This window comes from Scleropages formosus, chromosome 6 (assembly GCF_900964775.1).
Source record: "Scleropages formosus chromosome 6, fSclFor1.1, whole genome shotgun sequence".
In the NCBI taxonomy this organism is placed as follows: domain Eukaryota; kingdom Metazoa; phylum Chordata; class Actinopteri; order Osteoglossiformes; family Osteoglossidae; genus Scleropages; species Scleropages formosus.
The window spans coordinates 3,907,912-3,926,633 of NC_041811.1; the positions used below are offsets into that span (position 1 = coordinate 3,907,912).

Sequence of the window (18,722 nt, forward strand, 5' to 3'; positions counted from 1 at the left end):
CATTCTCATATCTGGTCACCTCAGATCCAATCATGTAGAGATGAATTTTCTGCATATGGAATGATGTTTATATGTATTCTGTGTTACATTCTGACTGTATTTTTGATATATAAATATTACTTTGATATATATGTGTCATGGTGACTGTACTTTTCAGTAATCACTAGACCATTGGTTAACATGTAGTTCATCTTTGGTGTTTTATCCTCACATGTACAGTACTTTTTATACTTGTACCTAAACAAAGAATAGTTGGACTGCAAACTGAGTTATGTGTTGACTATGCTGGGAAAACAGTTGAGGAATGACGCATCCCTGGGTCGAGGGGAAGGGTTATGTACGCCACAGCATGCGTCATGAGAGAGGTATTCTCGTGTGTGTGCTCTTTTACTACACAGTCACACCCTAGCACTCTCATTGGGTTGCTTCGCACAAATAGAGGCAGCTGATTGGTAAGAAACTTGTGTTCACCTGTAGGCCACACCTGTGCATGTCAATGCCTTTCAGTCCACTTTAAAATTGCAGTTTTTCCACTGAAAGTTAATACTGGAATCAATTCTTCAATAAATCTCTTGATAGTATATTTGCGGACATAGTCACACAGTGTGAACTGAAGGATTGACTACTTTGCTTAACCAAGCCTGTAAGTTATGTTTTTTTTTTATTTTTTATTTTATGCAGATTAGATTTTAATTTAATTTAATTTGCCTTTATACTTCTTTGGCTTTTATTTTTTGCAAAGTTTCCTTTCCCCTAGCTATACTAAATTTGCACATATAAAGACAAACCACATTAATTTACATTTTCCCTAAAGGACTCAGGCTTTTCATTTAAAAAAAAAAAAAAAAGCTGTTAATGTCTAAGTGTGACCAAATGGTTTTTAGATGGATGCATGGATGGATGGATGGATGTTGACAACTTGCAATCGTTTGTATCAACTTCACATGTCAGATTTAAGTGGTTGGTGTGCAGCATGTGTTTATCGCAGCTAGACTCTGTTTCATACTGCTTTAGGCCTAATGTTGATGGTTAGTATAATTTGTTATTTTTTCTGTTTAATCCTGCAGCTGTCCTCATTATTCCAGGAACCCCTCTGGTTGGAAACCACTCTGTACACTGTAACACTGAATGTTGAAGGCAAACTGCTCAAAGTAAGGAAGTGAGACTTGTCTTCAGGGAGACTTGGTGTGATAAGTGTATGAGCTGTAGATTGCATAATGGGGAAGCAGGTGGTGGGATGGTTAAGGATAACCCCTTTCAATTGAAAAGCAGAGTTTCAAATCCCCATACCTTGGTCAAGGAACTTACACTGAAGCGTACAGTAAAAATAACCCTACTGTATTGTAAAAATGGTGAATCATTGTAAGAAGCTTAGTATCTTACTTTGATTGTTGTTTTGGAGAAAATGAAGTAATAAATATTGTTATTAATATTTTTGTAAGCTCTAATGACAGAATAAATGGTTCACATTAATGCCAATATTTAAATGGATATTGAGTTCCTCTAATAATGTTTAAGAGTTTCATTTATTCATATTTACTTGGTTGCTGCTGTTGTGCCAAATGGCACTCATATGAATTATTTCATCGCGACTTGATCAAACTGCAGTTTTAGCCCACCATTCAAATATATGTTTTAATTCAGGGTAAGTACCTTGCTCCAGGGTGTCGCAACATGTCATAACAGATGTAAACCTGCACATTTGAAAAGCTTGTGTGCCATCTCCAACTGAATGTTTGCACTAATAAGTACAACTGAGTACTCTGATATCTGCTTCTTCTGGTCCATGACCCTCTTCCCACATTGTCCCTAGAATGCTGCAGGTTCCCGAGAGATGCTGTTTTCAGCCAACAGTCATGCCGCTGAACTTGGAGGTTCAGCTGTGTGTGAGTCAGAATGCACCCTTGCAACACTTATCGGCCATATCCTCACTGAAACTCCTGCAGCCTTATGATTATGCAGCTCCACTGTGCCACCCTCTGGCCTCCCTGCTGCCTGTCCCCAACTTGAAGGGCCACGCAGAACTGCAGCAGTTGATCGCCACCTCCTGTGACAAGGGGAGCTTGAATCAAGAGAAGAAACGTGTGACATTTTCTGATTCTAAGGGCCTGCCACTTACGATGGTCCGCTACCTCTCAAATTCCAAGGATTCCATGTCTTCTGAAAGTGAAGAGGACCTAGAGGTGGCACCAGGCCAAGGAGCCAAGCAGAAAAGGAGACTGGGACGGAGACGGCGGAAGCTGAGGCCAGACTTTCACAAACCCAAAGGAGATCACCTGGTGCAGCTGGAAGAATGTGTCACGATGCCACAGATCTTCAGTGGCACAGTACGAGTCAGGAACACAGGGTCTCAAAAGGCTGTGAACATCTGCGCCACTTTTGATTCCTGGCACAGTTATTGCCATGTGCCCTGCACCCCACTGCAGCAGAACCAAGAGGGTGGAACCACCAGCCTGTTTGCTTTCAGCATCCCCCTTCCCCTAAACCTCAACCCTAGGGGGCGATTTGAGTTCTATGTCTACCACCCTGGAGCCTACAGCTTTCCTGTGTGGAACAACAATATGGGCCAGAACTCAGGACAGGAGATCCTATCAACCCAAAGTTCAGTTACTTTAAGGACTCTCCAAAGTAGGATAAGGAGGTGTGTCCAACCTGGAGATGCAGGACACTGGTTAAACTCCCCAATGTCTGAGCTCTTGGTCACCAAGTCCTGATGACATGGCCATCAGTTGTGGTTAGTAGTTAGAAGTTTAGGGTTAGGGATAGGAATTAGGGTTAGGAGATAGTGGTTAGAGTTAAGGTTGGGGTTAGAGTTTAGATGTCAGAATGGAGGGGTAGAAGTTAGGGTTAGGTCAGCAGCTTGGTGATGCTCTGGCCTAGATCCTGAACTAATTTTAGCCTTGGCTTCGTACTGTGCTCATGGGTTGTGACTGGTTGGTAATCAGCTGTCAATAAGGATTATGGTTTGGGTTAGGTGTAAGGTTAGGACAACAGCTTGGTGGTGCTCTAGCCCATATCTCGGACTAGTTTGAACCCTGATCCCCTACTGAAGTTATGAGCTGAGACAAGTGATGACCAGAATTTGTTGAAGATTAGGGATTAGTGTTGACTGCAAGTTTGGACATTGATGTAGTATTAAGACTTTCTGAAGCTGTAGATGTTTGGGATAGGCCTGGTGTAGTAAAGTGCATGGAAAAGCTTGAGGAGCACTTCCATACCACCTACATTTCATTTCAACTAGGTTAGAGATATCCAGGAACACACTGTGAGCCAATTGGCCTTCATGGTGGATTCATGGGACCAAGAACCTAAACCTGTCTCTCGTTTAGTTGCTCATGTAGCCTGCTGGAATATGGTTGTGGTTAATGGATTTAGGGTTGGGATATGTCCTTTTGGGTATGTCTCTCTGATGGATCAGGACATTCTGCATGTCCAGTCTATAACCTCTATCTTACTTAGTGGCACCAAGAACATTTTTTCATGGTTACTAAGTGCACTTCACATCAAACTGGTCAATAATTGGAGGTGCTCTGACTCAAATGTGCTTATTTATTTTATTTAATTTTGTTTAACTTTATTGTAAACTGCAAAGGGGGGTGCGGTGGCGCAGCGGGTTGGACCGGGTCCTGCTCTCCGGTGGGTCTGGGGTTCGAGTCCCGCTGGGGGTGCCTTGCGATGGACTGGCGTCCCGTCCCGTCCTGGGTGTGTCCCCTCCCCCTCCAGCCTTATGCCCTGAGTTGCCGGGTTAGGCTCCAGTTCCCCGCGACCCCGTATGGGACAAGCAGTTCAGAAAATCTGTGTGTGTGTGTATAAAATTCCATGCCATGCTATGCTTCCTTATTTATTTGCAATAGCATACCAGAATGTATTTAGTTTACAGATTTTGCCATCTTAACCGTGTCCTCAGCTCTCATCAGTTGGTTTTTGTATTTTTGTCATTTCCTATACTTTTGGAATTTTGTATTCCTGCACTGAGATTTGGCCTGGAAAAATATGAAATGCCAGATTTACATAAGAATGTTTTCATTAACAGAGGTCAACTTTTATTAATATTTATTAATAAAATATAAATCTGATTGATTCATGGAACTGAATAAAGACTGTACAATGGTTGAATTTGTTTAATAAACATAACTGACTCTTTATTTATCTCACTCCTTTGTCCAAGGTGATTTAAAATTTTAATCAGCTTTACACTGATTTACCCATTACTACTGTACTCAGATCAGTGCATGATTTGACACCTTCTGAATGGAAGGATACCACACAAAGCACTATGCCACCTGCTGTCTCTGAAGTCATGAATCAAAAAACTACAAAAATATAATGAAATACTGAATAAATTGAAGTGTGTTGAACTGTTGAGTTGATGTGTATTTAAATATGTAAAAAGGCATTTTCATAGGTTTGCTGATGTGTAATTGTGGTCTAGTCTGAGGTCTTACTGGTCCAGACTGAGGTGTGGAAACAGACACTTATACTCTAGTGTCTTCTCATTATTTACAAAGCTGCGTTTTCCGCAGTGTACAGTACACACCCTTAACAACCAATAATAATATTTTTGAGTTGCCATGGTAACTTGGGAGCAGTAGCTGATGCAGAATCATACACCTGTAAAGTGGAGGTTGCTGGTTCGAGTCTCACTGCTGCAGAGGCCTTGAGCACAAGGTACTGATATCTAACTGCTCAGCTTGAAACCTGAATACTGTACATTAATAAATGTGCAAATGGAACAGTCATTATCAACAGTTCTGCTCTCCGCCACTGGGTGCCGCTGGCGAACCCCGGCACTGCGTCCGGGGCGCACGCGCGACCCCTCTGACGTAGCACGACGCGCGCCGGCTCGGGCGGCGTAGGGATGCGGCAGGTCGGTGTTCCCAGGACAGTCATCAGTAGAAAGTGCTGAAGGGCGGCCTCGTGCGCGTGAGGACAGGGTAAATGTGTGTATGTTTGCTGTGTGTGAGTACGAGCACGCAGTGTTTAACTGTGGTGTTAGCCGCGTTGCTAACGGCGCGTGAACAGGATTGTCCGGAGGGAGGGAGGAGCGGGCCACTCCGCACGCGGGCTGTGACGGCGCCACTAATTGTTCCCTAGGCGTAGCTGCCTTCGCCCGGTCTTCTTTGCGCGTGTACATTAAACGACAGCGGATAACAGTACACACTTAATAATACGTTGTGTGTCTAGCGGTTGTTCGTGTCAGTACCGTGTATTCTGCAGAACAGAGAGACAGTAGTGACAGTACAGGTTTGATACTGAGTGGGATGATGATGACTGAAAGAGGTTGTTGTTGTTCATTCTTGCTGCTTCATGCTTGTGTCCTGTACAGATGAGCAGCAAAACAAAAGTTTCAGACTAGGTTGAAGGTTTGAATCTTTTTCTGCTGTATTTGATAATGTACCCAAGTTGAGCAATGTACCTATCGCTTCAGTGGAAATTACTCCACTCACTGTATAAAATGTGTAAATCAGTGTAAGTAGCCTAAGTGTAAGCCGCTTTGGAGAAAAGCATCACCTAAATCACAAGGTTAAGGTGTGTGTGAGAAACACACACCAGCCTGTCGAGCTGATTGGTGTTGTCTTTGCAGCTGTGAACATCCAGGAAGAAATGCATGCGGTGATGCTGCTTGGGATGCAATGATGCATGGTCAGCCAACAATTGAATTAGCATTTTCTTGCATGCACGCACGCATGCGCACGCACACACACACACACAGCCAGAACTCTGAGCCCAGTGCAGTTTTTTTTTTTTTTTTTTGTCACATCATCACAGATGGAACACAACCTTGTGGGGACAGCGAGGTCTCTGCATATGGACCAAGACTGACAATAATCTCCAGGAGGTCTTCAAGTTGCCATATGTCCTTTTAACCAGGTTGTTACAGGTTCGAAACCCTGGTCCTGGCAGGCTGCAGTCCTAACTAGTTAAACTTGTTAACAGTTTAAACAGAAATAGAAATCTAGAGCAGAGCTGAGAACCACTCATGTACAGTGTGCTCTTTATATTCAGCAGTTCTCCCACAAATAATAAAGAAATAAATGTCCAAAAAAAACAGGGCACAGATTAGTATAGTACGGTTTGTTCTATAATTGTAAGAATATTTTACTATATTATATTTTTTAAAATTTGTCTCTGTCGTGTTATTGAGTTCCATACAATATGCTCTGTAGCAGAATAGCTGGCAGTGTCCTTCTGTTTTGTGCCGATAATGTGAATGAATAGCAAGGACTCTTGAAACAGAAATATGTCGTGGAGTGATAATGGAGCTGCTGTACTGTGTGTATTCTGAAAAACACCTGTTTCACTGCTGTATGTTGGTGGTGATAGATTAGTAAAAACAGGAATGATCATTAAGCCAGGTCTCTGGTTTGACACCCTTTGGTTTAACAATAAATCAAGGCTGATGAGTAGCTCAGCTGGAGTACGGACCAATAGACCCCCACCAGAACTGGAGTTACATGTGTGTCCCAGCGTCCATCCATGCTAAACAATGCTTGTCTGTTACCTTTATAGACATCTGCAATTTTCCTGTGTCACCACAGAGACAGGGACCAGTGTCCAAAGAGATGGCTCTCCACCATTCTGGGTCGAGGAGTTTGATGTTCCAGGGATCTTCATGAAGGTCCGATTGCATCACAGGCTGCAAAGACTGAAACCGTACTGGGTCTGGTGACACCGAGTGACCTTTTACCCTGCAAAAGTCCTATCCACACGTAGCCATCAGGATGGACTGGTTCCCTCTGGACAACCTGCTCTGCATGCTCCTGGGCATCTCATTCACAGTATGGTTCACACTGCTACTCGTCTTCATCATTGTGCCTGCCATATTTGGCGTCTCCTTTGGCATCCGGCGGCTCTACATGAAGACGCTGCTGAAGATCTTTGAGGTGAGTCTTGAAGGGCTACATGGGGTCAAAGGTGCAGGCAGGGACACACTGGAGGGCTAATTGTACCAAATTCCATGAGAGGGACTGTAATTGTATTGTTGAGAGAGGCACCACTGCAAGTCCGTGTGTTGGAAAGTGGATCTATGGTTGTTATACTAAATTGATGCAGTAAAAATTACCCAGCCATTTAAGTGAGTAAATCACTGTAAGTCGCTTTAGTGTATAAACTTCACATCATAAGTCAACCTTGCAGAAAAGTGTGAGAAAAATGAGTTATACAAATATGTTAATTTTAGTGTTATAATGTTAAATTGCGTACAATGATTTACCCATTTAAATGGCAAGGTAATTTTTATTTATGCAGTTTAGGGTGGGTGCTTTATTTAATGATGCTGCAGTGGGAGGTGTCACTCAGACTTGCTTCAAATGTTTCATTCCACAATTTGATTATGGTATCATTTCTGTACATGACCCTGCAGTCCACAGCTTCTTGTCTGCTAGAAATACAATGAAGTTTAAAATGTTCACCTGTATATTTGTGTTTCATTTTAGGCCGCAGGTGTCGAAGTGGTTAAGGAAACAAAATTGGATTGAAAGTTAGTTTTCTTTTTTTTTTTTGCGCCCAACTGTTCTTTAGTTTTCAGTGTCACATTTAATACAATCTGGGGAAAGAAAAAAATGATCAGCTCTTGGCAAATGTTTGGGGGTTTGTCCAGTGTGAAAGACTCGATGAATTGGACTTGGTGTGATGGGAGCGGAGGCTGGTGTGTGTGAGCTCAGAAAACAGAAACGGCTACTCGCTGGACTTTGAGTGGGGGAGCAGAGAAAGCTCTAGAGTGAAAGATGGTGTGTGTGTGTGAGAGAGAGAGAGGTGGAGGAAAGACTCCCAAGGACAGACCATTTCTTTGTCACTGAGGAAGGTCCAAAGGCACTGTGTGAAATCCAGACTGCAGTATTGCTGCATGCAAAGACAGGGCTGGGGGGAGGAATGTGGAAGGAATGAGACAATGTGATGTGTGGGGGCATTTGCGCTCCAGCTGGTAATGCTGATGACTAGTTGGGACCACTGTGTGACTCTCCACCCACTCATCTGCTCTTGCATGGTATCAGACCTTGGTGCACGTGCCAGCTGTGCCTCTTCTCCTTTTCCTCATACTGCTGTTCGGACAGTTATTGATCAGCACTGTAATGATCATTGAACAGCAACTTGGGAGTCTGATGGAGCAGGTTGGCTGAGGCTGGTGTCAGGGTAAATCCTGGGAACTGGCTTGAAATGTTGAAAAAGTGAATGTCCATGTGGTCCACAACTGACTTTGTTTGGGACAAAAATAAATAAAAGAATTATTATATTCTCTCTTTTCTCGATGGCTACCCTATGAGGAGGTTTTACAGCATACAGAGCCCTGGACTCCATTGACCCGAGTGTGTCTTGTCAGGGACCCCTCATCTGCTCCTTGTAGGGCCTTCATTCATCCCCAGGGAGAGTCAGGAATACTGCGCTTCAAATAACATGAGTACCATTTCATGGGCAAAAAGGTTGCTGGGGAAACAGGTAAACTATTTCCAGAAGTACATACCATGTTTTTTAGTTGATGGCCATCATCCGCTGCAGCATCACTTTGTCCCACCAGTGATTGGTCTCACGGAATGAAGGGAGCATTCAGATTGGCTGTTCTGAGCGTCTGTCCCCCCGTGTCATTGCAGTGGGCCACACTGCGAATGGAGAGAGGGGCCCGTGAGAAGAACCACCAGCTGTATAAGCCCTACAGCAATGGTGAGGTGCTTGCACTGATAGTCCTGCAGCATGTGTGCAGTCACTTTACTTGTGTGTGGAACCAAACCTTAGTATTTAAATGTTTATATTTTCGGATGCTCCACCAGGCATTATTGCGAAGGAGCCCACCTCCCTTGAGGAGGAGATCCAGGAGGTGCGGCGCAGCGCAAGCCCCCGTGAGCTTGATGCTAACGGCACACCTGAGTTTGACATCTCAGACATCCTGTGCTTCTGTCGGCGTGGTGTGGAGAGCATCGTGGACGACGAGGTGACGAAGCGCTTCTCAGCTGAGGAGCTGGAGACCTGGAACCTACTGACACGCAGCAGCGCCCACTTCCAGCACCTCAGTCTGCGGCTCACCTTGTTGTGGGGGCTCGGTGTGCTCGTGCGCTATGGTGTCCTGCTGCCGCTCCGGTGAGGGGGCAGAGCTGTGTGCTGCAGGGTGCTGTACCTGGGTGTAGGCTGTGTGTGTTGCAATGGAGCAACCCATGCAGGCAGTCTAGTTTAACCACTTTTTTTTCCAATCACAAATATTAAGGAACATGCCCATAGCAGTCCTCAGGGCGGTGCTTTTGCCAGTGACGAGTGATCAGATACACCCGAATCCCCAGCTATTGCGGAATACCTGCAGGGCTTTACCTGCTGCTCCCATCTGGTTTGTGTAGTACACTGGCACCTGAACTTCAGAATCAGTTAGGACCAGAAGTCTTTGTACCTGCAAAGTCACAGGAAAAGCTGAATAACATATGTTCCTTAAGTTTTTAATTAATTAAGGTCCATAAAAACCTCAGGAAAAGGTTTAATAAAATGTAAAAAATTCTAATACTTCCATCCAGCTTTTTCCAAAAAACACTGTTTCAGTTCACTGTTGATGTGTAAGGCAGGGTACGCTCTGAACATACGCTACATCACAGTGTAATACTGTGTTTTTTTTTTTTAAACTAACTTCAAACTGCATTGAAATTAGAATTTGTCTAAAATGACTGAAAATAAAAGTCATCTCCACAACCTTCTATTCTGTGCTGTAGATTCATCACATCTGTATGTCCAGTGTCTTTCAGCTTTGGGCCACATTCAACTTTTATCAACAGTTGCTGCTTGATTTATTTACTGGTAAACTTCTGCAAACATTTTTGATACAGCTGTAGTAAATATAAATACTTTGAAAGGATTTTCATTTTGGTATTTTTATTGCAACCATGTGCAGCCTTATTACTGATCACTGACTCAGATACACCAGACGTGCACTCTAAACACTGTGGAATAGAGTTGAATTTAGCCACTCCCACACTACTTTTCTGTTTGGATGCTCTTGACTGCCATCCTTCGGCAGGGCGGCTAAACACAACAAAAAGAAATTTTAGAAAATAGGTAAGTCAAGAAAGTTAACAGAGGTGACATCTTGGTCTCACATTCCTACTCTAAATGTAGAAAAGAGAATGGCAAAGAAAATTGTTATAAATAAACCGGTGAAAATGTTCACATCTTTGAAAATATGTTGCTTGAACATCGGTAATACAAGGGGCTAGTAAATTACTCAGCACAGTGAGTAGCGCTGCTGTTTCGATCCCCGCTCAGTCTGTGTAGAGTTTGCATGTTCTCTACGTGGTTTCCTCCCACAGTCCAAAGTCATGCTGTTCAGGTTCACCCATGGTGTGTGAGTGACAAGAGCATGTGTTCCACTGTTGTATGGATGAGTGACCCATTGTAAATGGCGTATAGTTCTAGCAGTGTAAGTCACCTTGGTGAATAAGATATGGGCTGATAACACTACATAGAGTTCGTTGGAAGTTGCTTTGGAGGAACCCATCCACCAGAGGTTTACTATGAAAAAGCACATACCAAAAAAAACTGCTGGATGCATGGGTACTGAATAATTTAATGACCCCTTGTGTTACCGACTTTCAGTAACTTAACCGCTCTTCTGTCTCTTTCTCTTCCTGTTATGTGCTTAGTTTTGGATAAAGGGCCAGAGAAGCATCACTACAAGTGCATGTGAACCAACAGCCCTCTGTTTTTGTAACTCATTTCAGGCCCAGGGCCTTAACTTCTGACGAGTGTTCTCTGTCTTTCAGTGTGACACTGGCCTTTACAGGAGTTGGACTCCTGGTGGTGCTGACTACTATTGTGGGTTTCCTTCCTAACAGGAGGTAGGTGAGACTCCACAGCTGTGACACTGCAAAGCACACACACAAAACGACATGTGTCTGTGTTTGCTGCACATCTTTTAGATTCACAGCGATACGCTCTTTAAAAGTAATGTCTCACTTTACCTTTAATCTCTTTCTTAAAGTAGACTGGACAGCAATGCACTGTTTCCTCAACTTGCTAACAAAATTGGAACTGAATTTAATTGAATTGTTTTTTTCACAACTCCAAGCTAACCCCCAAGTCAAAATCTGTAAAAGCTTAAATATACAGCCCTAGCTTTATTTGTTCGTAAGTTAGGTGTTGTAAAAATTTCAAATACAGAAATACAAAAATACTGCATTATACTCACTACCCGCTTGTTCTGTTCGCAGGTTTGCTCATTTGCTTGAAATACAGTGTAACCCATTTTTCACCATTCACGGGCAGCTCGTGGCTATTCACGGCCATGTGCAGTAGGCAAAAAAATTCTTCAAAAAAAATTCACAGCGTCTCAGATTGGCTCCAGCAAGGAGAAGCTGCTTCTTTGTTCTTGCAGCTCTCGTGTTAACATGTGCTTGTTGTAATCCACATTTTTTTGCAGTTTTGCGCTGTTTTTGCTTTTACGCATCCAAGCGAAGTGCAAGTGAAAGTATGTTGGCAAGTGATCCCATGCAAAAAAAAAAAAAAGGCTGTAATGAGCCTCATTGATAAAGTACGAGGGTTAGGTAATCTTCTTTCTGGGATGTGTGTAGCATCTGTAAGCCGTGAATTCGGCGTTAATGAATCCGTAATTCGGTCGATCTGCCATACGGAAGAAGATATCCGTAGAGCTTTGTGTGAATTGGCATCTGAAAGTGCATAAGTGGTTCATGATGAGGCAATGTGCTACTGTAATATTACAAAGAAAACGGCGTACAAAAATACCTTAATAAAATGCACAATATAATAAGGTCTGTTCAGCTGAGCGCACCACCCTCTGTAGAGCCCGTCTGTCCTGCTGGGTGCTGTTCCCAAACCAGGCTGTGATGCTTCCTGTCAGGATACTGCCGTTTATCAACGTGGAGGGTGTTTGCATTGATTCTTGTACAAAGATCAGAAAATAGATGAGTGCAGAAAATATGTAAATAAAAATAAAGTGGAAAGTCTTTGAAAATTTGTCACTTGACCATTGTTAACACAGGCAGCCAGTGTACGTGGTTCTGTAGAGAGCTTGTGTGTTTCCTACAGGCTCAAGAACATCCTCAGCGATAAGGTTCACCTGATGTGCTACCGCATTTGTGTCCGAGCACTGACCGCCATTATCACCTACCACGACAGGTGGGTGCTCTGGGAAAACCTGTTCTTAGCCATGCCAACGCATTGCTGCTTGCACGCACAGATACATCACTGCCACTCCTATAAATGTCCTCGCCCAGGCGTGGTTTGTGCCATGTCAGGTGGCGGTTGACAATTTCTCAGTCTGCAGATCAACTGGCACATTCTGCTCTTGTCAGATGTGCAGCTTTGTCACCCCCCCCACCCTCTTGTGCTGACATGTCATTATTCCTCCTGTCTTTGAGGATCCAGATTTTATGCAAGGGTTCTTAACCTGGGGTCCATTGATGAGCTTCAGGGGCTCTGTGATACAATAAAAGTTTTAAGTAAGGCAATTACAAAATGGCTGTATAAATGGGTAAATCAGTAATCCACTGAACACTGTGTTGCTTTGGAGATATCAGCTAAATTTACTGTTAATACTATGTGTTACATGGTTCTAAGTAGAAAGAGAGTTTCAGTGCAACAAACTGAGTTGCAGTTTTCTTTCTGTATTAATTTCTTAACTTTTTTTAGGGGTTCTTAACTTTCATTACATGTTTAAAGGCATCTGTGGCCAGAGGAAGGTTAAGAACCCCTAACTATTTACCCTTGGTGTCTGCTGAGATGTCCCGCATTGTGTGCTGTTTATCGGCTCAGCCTCACCAGTGTGTCTGCCATTGTTGTTAATGACACCTCCCATCTGTGTCAATGGTTTTTCACATTCATGTGAATTGGAAGAAACTTTGCTTCAGTTCTTGCAGTAATCCCTGACAACCAGGAATACCTTGTTCATCATAGTTTAAATTAACCTGAAGTGTCTCATATTTATTTTTTTTTGACTCTTTCTCCTAAATGACTTACAGTGGAAGGTCAGACTTACACCAGTTTATCAGTCTATAGCAGGGTAATTTTTACTATGTTAATTCAGGTTTGATGTCTTCATTAAGGGGTCTACAGTAGGAGTGGGATTTGAACCCAGGACCTTCTAATTGAAAGACTGCATCTCTTAAACACTTTAGTATTTTGCATGGCAGCTGCAGGGTCGTGGGTGTGTGAAACTGTGAGGCCATGTGACTGCGAGGAGCTGATTTTCATGTTGTCCATTGCTCCATCCATAGGGAGAACAAGCCGAGGAATGGTGGGATCTGCGTGGCCAATCACACGTCTCCGATTGACGTCATCATCCTGGCCAGTGATGGCTGCTACGCCATGGTGGGTACAGCCCTGGCCAGGGAGGAGTTTGTATATGTATATATGAGTGTATGTGCAGGTAGGCTTTGGGGATGTGACCCTTCTCGCTACCATGTTTCCCAGGTGGGCCAGGTGCACGGGGGACTCATGGGCATTATCCAGAAGGCTATGGTGAAGGCATGCCCACACATCTGGTTTGAGCGCTCAGAAGTCAAAGATCGACACCTGGTGGCCAAACGGTATCACTGCATTGTCCTTCTTAGGCCACGCCCACGTGTATCCTCGGTCTGTTGTGTCTCTCAGAAAATATGTTATGACTTTTTTGGTGCCATACTTTTTTGTCCTGTTGTTTTGTTTCTCTTTGCTGTAGGAGGTGATTCTCTTGAACCATGTCCTTCTCTTCCAGGCTCAGTGACCATGTGAAAGACAGAGGTAAACTGCCCATCCTCATATTCCCAGAAGGTGAGTCCACTTACTGTGCTCAAGGAGTGGTCACTCAAGGGCCAAACTGATCTTTCTCTGTGTATGTGTAATTGTGACTGTTTGCTAAAATTTTTGTTTCTGTGCATGTAGTGCCTCAGGTGTGCTGAAGTTGTGTGTGTGTGGTTCACACAGGCACGTGCATTAACAATACGTCTGTGATGATGTTCAAGAAGGGCAGCTTTGAGATTGGTGCCACCGTGTATCCGGTTGCCATTAAGGTAGGAGCCACCTGCTTACTCTGTCCTTCATGTCCTACTGGCCTATAATCCCAGTCATTCCTCTCATGCCACTCCGTCTCCTGTTCCTGATCCCGTTGCACGTTCGGCATGCAGTATGACCCACGCTTTGGCGACGCCTTCTGGAACAGCAGCAAATACGGCATGGTGACCTACCTTCTGAGGATGATGAGCAGCTGGGCCATTGTGTGCAGTGTGTGGTACCTGCCACCCATGCAGCGCCAGGTGAGGAAGCCCCATGCAATGCAATGACACTGCAGTCATGTAGCCCCAGGTCTGACCTTCTCCTCACCAAGTGCCCTTTCTGCTCTCACAGGAGGGTGAGGATGCCGTGCACTTCGCCAACAGAGTCAAAGCAGCTATTGCCCAACAGGGGGGGCTTGTTGACCTGCTGTGGTGAGCGCTTACCCACACACGCCACCAAACATATTGTTTCTACATTTTCCCATCAGAACTGGCAGAATTGACCTGTTTAAAGGGTGGGTTCCCTGCACATTTGACCACCCTCCAATAACAAGCCGTTCCGTCTCATTGGTTTAATAAATGTGACACACTTACAATAACAAAGTAATGGACAAATAATCATACGTACAACATTATTGTTTTAAAAAGTTTTTTCCAAACTTTATTAAACACACTGACCACAACACACCATGTCGATCACTAAATTGTCATTCCCTAAAACCCAGTGCAAATTAACAAAAACACCAAAACTTTCAGATGAAAAATACTTCCAGGAGACACTCATTAAATGACAGACATTAATCTCACGGTAAAGAAAAGTCTTAAAATATGTTACATAAAGCGTAAAGTCTGTCGTCTGTACTGTTCTTTACATAGAAATTCAGTGACAAAAAGCAACGTAGGGCACTCTAAAATTTTTGTTAAATCTCACCAAAAGCTGAAATAAAATTTGCAAAAATCAAAAACACAAATATCCCATTACTTCTCTATTCCTCTTTTGCTAACCCTCTCTCCCCCTCCCCTTCTCTCTTTAGGGATGGGGGGTTGAAGCGAGAGAAGGTAAAAGATGTGTTCAAGGAGGAGCAACAGAAGCTGTACAGCAGGACACTTGTGGGGACCCACAAGGACCGCAGCCGCTCCTGAGATGGAGAGCAGAGTGTTCGAGGCTCAAGTACACGTCCCCTGCACGGACAGCCTGACTCTGATTGGCTGTCATCCTGCCAGTCACGCTCCGTCTAGTCAGAATTTGGGAACACTCCTGTTTTTCATTTTTATTTTGAAATGTTTGTTTTGCGTTCAACAGTCATAAGCAAAGCCCTGCAGGTTTACAGCAGTTAGTGTTGATGAGCACACCTTCCTGGCTAGGGGTGGTGCTATTTCCCCAGTCAAGAGACTTATATATTAAAGTAAAACATACTCAGTAAACTTTAATTTTTTTCATATCCTTCCTGTTACCACAGCTCATGTTAACTTTGTTACGCTACAGACATACATAATGGTGATGTTGCTGCTGTTCTTGTTGTTTTGAATTAGGGAGGGGGTTATGGTGGCCAGTACCAAAGCGGAGGAAATGAAGTCATGTGATTATCACAGGATTGACCTTCTGCGTGAGCCTGGCCCTCCCATACCTAGCAGTGGCATGGTCCTTTGTACCTGGGACTTCCTCCCTGTGTCAGTTTTATAAAAAAAAAAAAAAAAATTAAAAATGAGCTCCCTTCTCCTTTGACCTCTGACCTTTCTGTGACAGAGAGGTGTGTTGTATGTTGTCTTCTTTTTGGCTGCCCAGGATGCACATACACTGATATGTTGTCTCCATGGGCATGGTAGGTTCTTGGTGGGCGCATCTGCCCACTTCTGCCATCAGCATTTGGAGAGAAGGTGATGTCAAAAGTCAGCAGATTAGGGTAACCATGGGTCCACTCTGTGCTGTTCACCACCTTCGTCTGGACTTAAGTAATTCACCTCAAGGAGGAGGCAAACACTCTTGTAATGCGTAAAGTACTGAGTAAATTATATGAAAGACTAATGAGGCCTGTTGTGATATCTTTGCATACTGATATCTCAGTATGCTCCATTTAAATTTTCAGTTTTCAATTCCTTGTACTGGCAAAAATTTCAATTATGTATTAAAGTGATTTAATTGTTAAAGTAATGTCCTTTCAAGCCCACAAAGACAATTGGATTCTGTCCTGGGGACATTCGCGCATATTTCTGTGTTCTCCACTGTGGCATAAACCGATTTAAATGTGATATCGATTGAAGTTATTTGGGGCATGAAAAAAATGCTACAGACAGCTGTTGCAGTTTGTGACTCACAGCTTAATTGCAATATTGACATTTTATGAAGTCATGTATACATATGTATGTTTGATTAGGTGGACTTACTCTTCCAAGAGAATGCATTGGAATTTATATGTTTTTCTGTGGCCCTTTTGTGTGGTTCTCCAAGTGTAAATTATCCATTTGAGTAACAAGAAATGTATTAGAATGTGTCACCTTGAATGAATGTGTATTTCAGTTGTTCACTGCCAATATGTGTTTGTTATGGCTGTAACCACAGTGATCAAGTGTGTTATATCACACATTTAAGCAGTCAGGACTCTGAGGTCCCTGCTATCCCTCCTATTGTACTGCTGTGACACACGCTAAAATATACCATCGCTCTCTGAAAAATGACAACAGCCAGTGGTCGACCACGAATGAACCAACCCCCAGAAGCCGCATTGGTCACAGTCCCGGAGTTGACAGGGGACTAGCGCTTGTTTATGATGCTGTCTTTTTAAATGAGCAGGACAGTCACTTTATGGGGTCATTGCAGTATCATTTGTGGCATACTTCTTGTGACCGTGGCTACTGACTGACACACTTGCACCCTTAGACTGCATAACTGGTGTAATATTTGATAGAGGTGTCAGACAAGTGGTGTAACATGCCTGGCTACTCATATACTGAGGGGCCACATATGAACTGAAATAGTGAGAAAGCAGCAGTTGACATTATTTGTCCATTTGTCGGCCACTTCTCTAAAGAAACTTTCAGCATGAGGGTTGTTTGCCGATCCACTTGCCATGATTTTACCCATTTATAAAACGGTAATTTTTATTGTATCATTTCTGGGTAAGTACCTTGATCAAGAGCACTACAGCAAGAGGGAAGACTGGACCCCAGGTGCCACTTGCTGCTTGTGTTATAGGCATCCACAGAGACATATGGCTGTGCAGTCACCGCATTGCTACTGTGGTTATTGTTTCACCAGTTCTTATATTGTTAATGTGGAGGCTTTGCCTGGATTATGTCCTTGGAGTTTGACTTCTGCCTCCAGCCTGCTGCTAGCGCCTCATCACTACTGTGGTCATGTTTCATACTGAAAGGAAGTGTTTACACTCTTGCGCACACATCTGTAACCACGTTCTTGAGTTTTATTGCAGCCATTGTTTGCGCTGTCATTCAGCTTACTAAAAAGTACATTCAAGTGGTCCAGACATGGCATTATAGTTTAATAGTATATTATAGCACTTTGGTGGCAGGCAGCACTACTGCCTAACATCTCCTGGGCTGTGGGGTTAGATGCTGGTTTGAATCCAACTCAGTTTGTTTGGACTTTGCATGTTTGCTGGTGTTTCCTCCAGGTGCTCTGCTTTCCTGCCACAGCCCAAAAAGATGTTTTAATTGAATTTGAGTTTACGTGTGTGCATCTGTGTGATTGTTCTGTAATGAAATGACATACCATGCATGGTGTCTTCTGCATCACAACGTATACTTCCTGAATAGGCTTGGAAACACCCCGACCATTCACTATCAAGTTGTTACTGATAATGGATGGATGAGTAAGTAAGAAAAATTACCTCCTTGACCTGTATGGTTTCACCAGTTTATCCATTTCATGTTCATCAGTCCGCTTGTATTTCTCTCTAAAATGTATGTTGCTTTCGAGAAAAGTGTCTGTTAACTAAATAAATGTAAATGTCATAAATGAACATACCAGTATTCACACACACACACATTTTCTGAACCGTTTGTCCCATACGGGGTCGCGGGGAACCGGAGCCCACCCGGCAACTCTGCATAAGGCCGGAGGGGGAGGGGACACACCCAGGATGGGACGCCAGTCCGCCGCAAGGCATACCAGCATTCTAAACTGCCAAATGGGGAGCTAGAAGATCTGGAACTTAAGGATTTGCAGAAATTCATTTTGTACCTTCATTCTTCATGCAGGGGGTGTAGTGGTGCAGCGGGTTTGGCCAGTGCCTGCTGTGTGGTAGGTATGGGGTTTAAGCCCTGCTTGGGGTGCCCTCTGGCAGAGTGGCATCCTATCCAGGGTGTGTACCCTCGCCCCTGTACTCTGTGTTACTGGGTAGACTCTGGCTTTCTGCAACCCTGCTTGGGGCAAGCAGTTGTAGACATTGGGTGGTTGGTAGTTTCTATAAGTACCAAAGCTACAGTATGAACAGTTTGAGAAGGAAAATGCTGGCTGTCATTTGCTATTGGCTTTTCAACAGAACCTAAGCTGTGGACTGGTACTTCTACCAGGTTTGCACAAATACATTTCTCCCTTTTAGCTAACTCATATGGGAATCACCTAAAAAGCCCTTCTGACCAATTAATCCACTCAAACAGTATGCAAACTCCTTATTCTCTGGGCCAAAGGATTTTTCACTCACACTAACTATTTAATTTCCCACACAGTAAACATACAGTACATTTCTGAACATTTCCTCTTATCACTGGGTGTGTTATGTCTTTAACGACAGAGATTTGTTGTCA

At 43.6% G+C, this 18,722-nt stretch overlaps 2 protein-coding genes across 18 annotated transcripts; both read left to right on the forward strand.

Annotated features, from left to right (window-relative positions):
• Positions 1-483: 483 nt before the first annotated feature.
• Positions 484-3,598, forward strand: LOC108923614 (protein phosphatase 1 regulatory subunit 3C-like). Of its 2 annotated transcripts, none has more exons than XM_018734481.2 (3): positions 484-643; positions 1,068-1,151; positions 1,814-3,598. In XM_018734481.2, exons 2-3 carry the CDS (start codon positions 1,129-1,131, stop codon positions 2,712-2,714), a joined length of 924 nt encoding a protein of 307 aa, XP_018589997.2. In that variant the 5' UTR covers positions 484-643; positions 1,068-1,128; the 3' UTR covers positions 2,715-3,598. The 2 variants fall into 2 exon arrangements, with proteins under 2 accessions (XP_018589997.2, XP_018589998.2); XM_018734482.2 differs by having other exon boundaries at positions 1,086-1,151.
• Positions 3,599-4,813: 1,215 nt separating this feature from the next.
• On the forward strand, positions 4,814-17,561 carry gpat4 (glycerol-3-phosphate acyltransferase 4). Of its 16 annotated transcripts, none has more exons than XM_018734508.2 (15): positions 4,837-4,944; positions 5,585-5,643; positions 5,770-5,871; positions 6,540-6,884; positions 8,589-8,658; positions 8,766-9,072; positions 10,734-10,808; positions 12,016-12,105; positions 13,203-13,296; positions 13,399-13,514; positions 13,682-13,737; positions 13,891-13,976; positions 14,091-14,219; positions 14,311-14,390; positions 14,993-17,558. In XM_018734508.2, the coding sequence occupies exons 4-15, from the start codon at positions 6,723-6,725 to the stop codon at positions 15,099-15,101; spliced, it is 1,374 nt and encodes a 457-aa protein (XP_018590024.1). In that variant the 5' UTR covers positions 4,837-4,944; positions 5,585-5,643; positions 5,770-5,871; positions 6,540-6,722; the 3' UTR covers positions 15,102-17,558. The 16 variants fall into 16 exon arrangements, with proteins under 16 accessions (XP_029108808.1, XP_018590024.1, XP_018590023.1 ...); XM_018734507.2 differs by having other exon boundaries at positions 4,837-4,940; XM_018734509.2 differs by having other exon boundaries at positions 4,837-4,934; positions 5,770-5,881.
• The last annotated feature ends 1,161 nt before the right edge of the window (positions 17,562-18,722 follow it).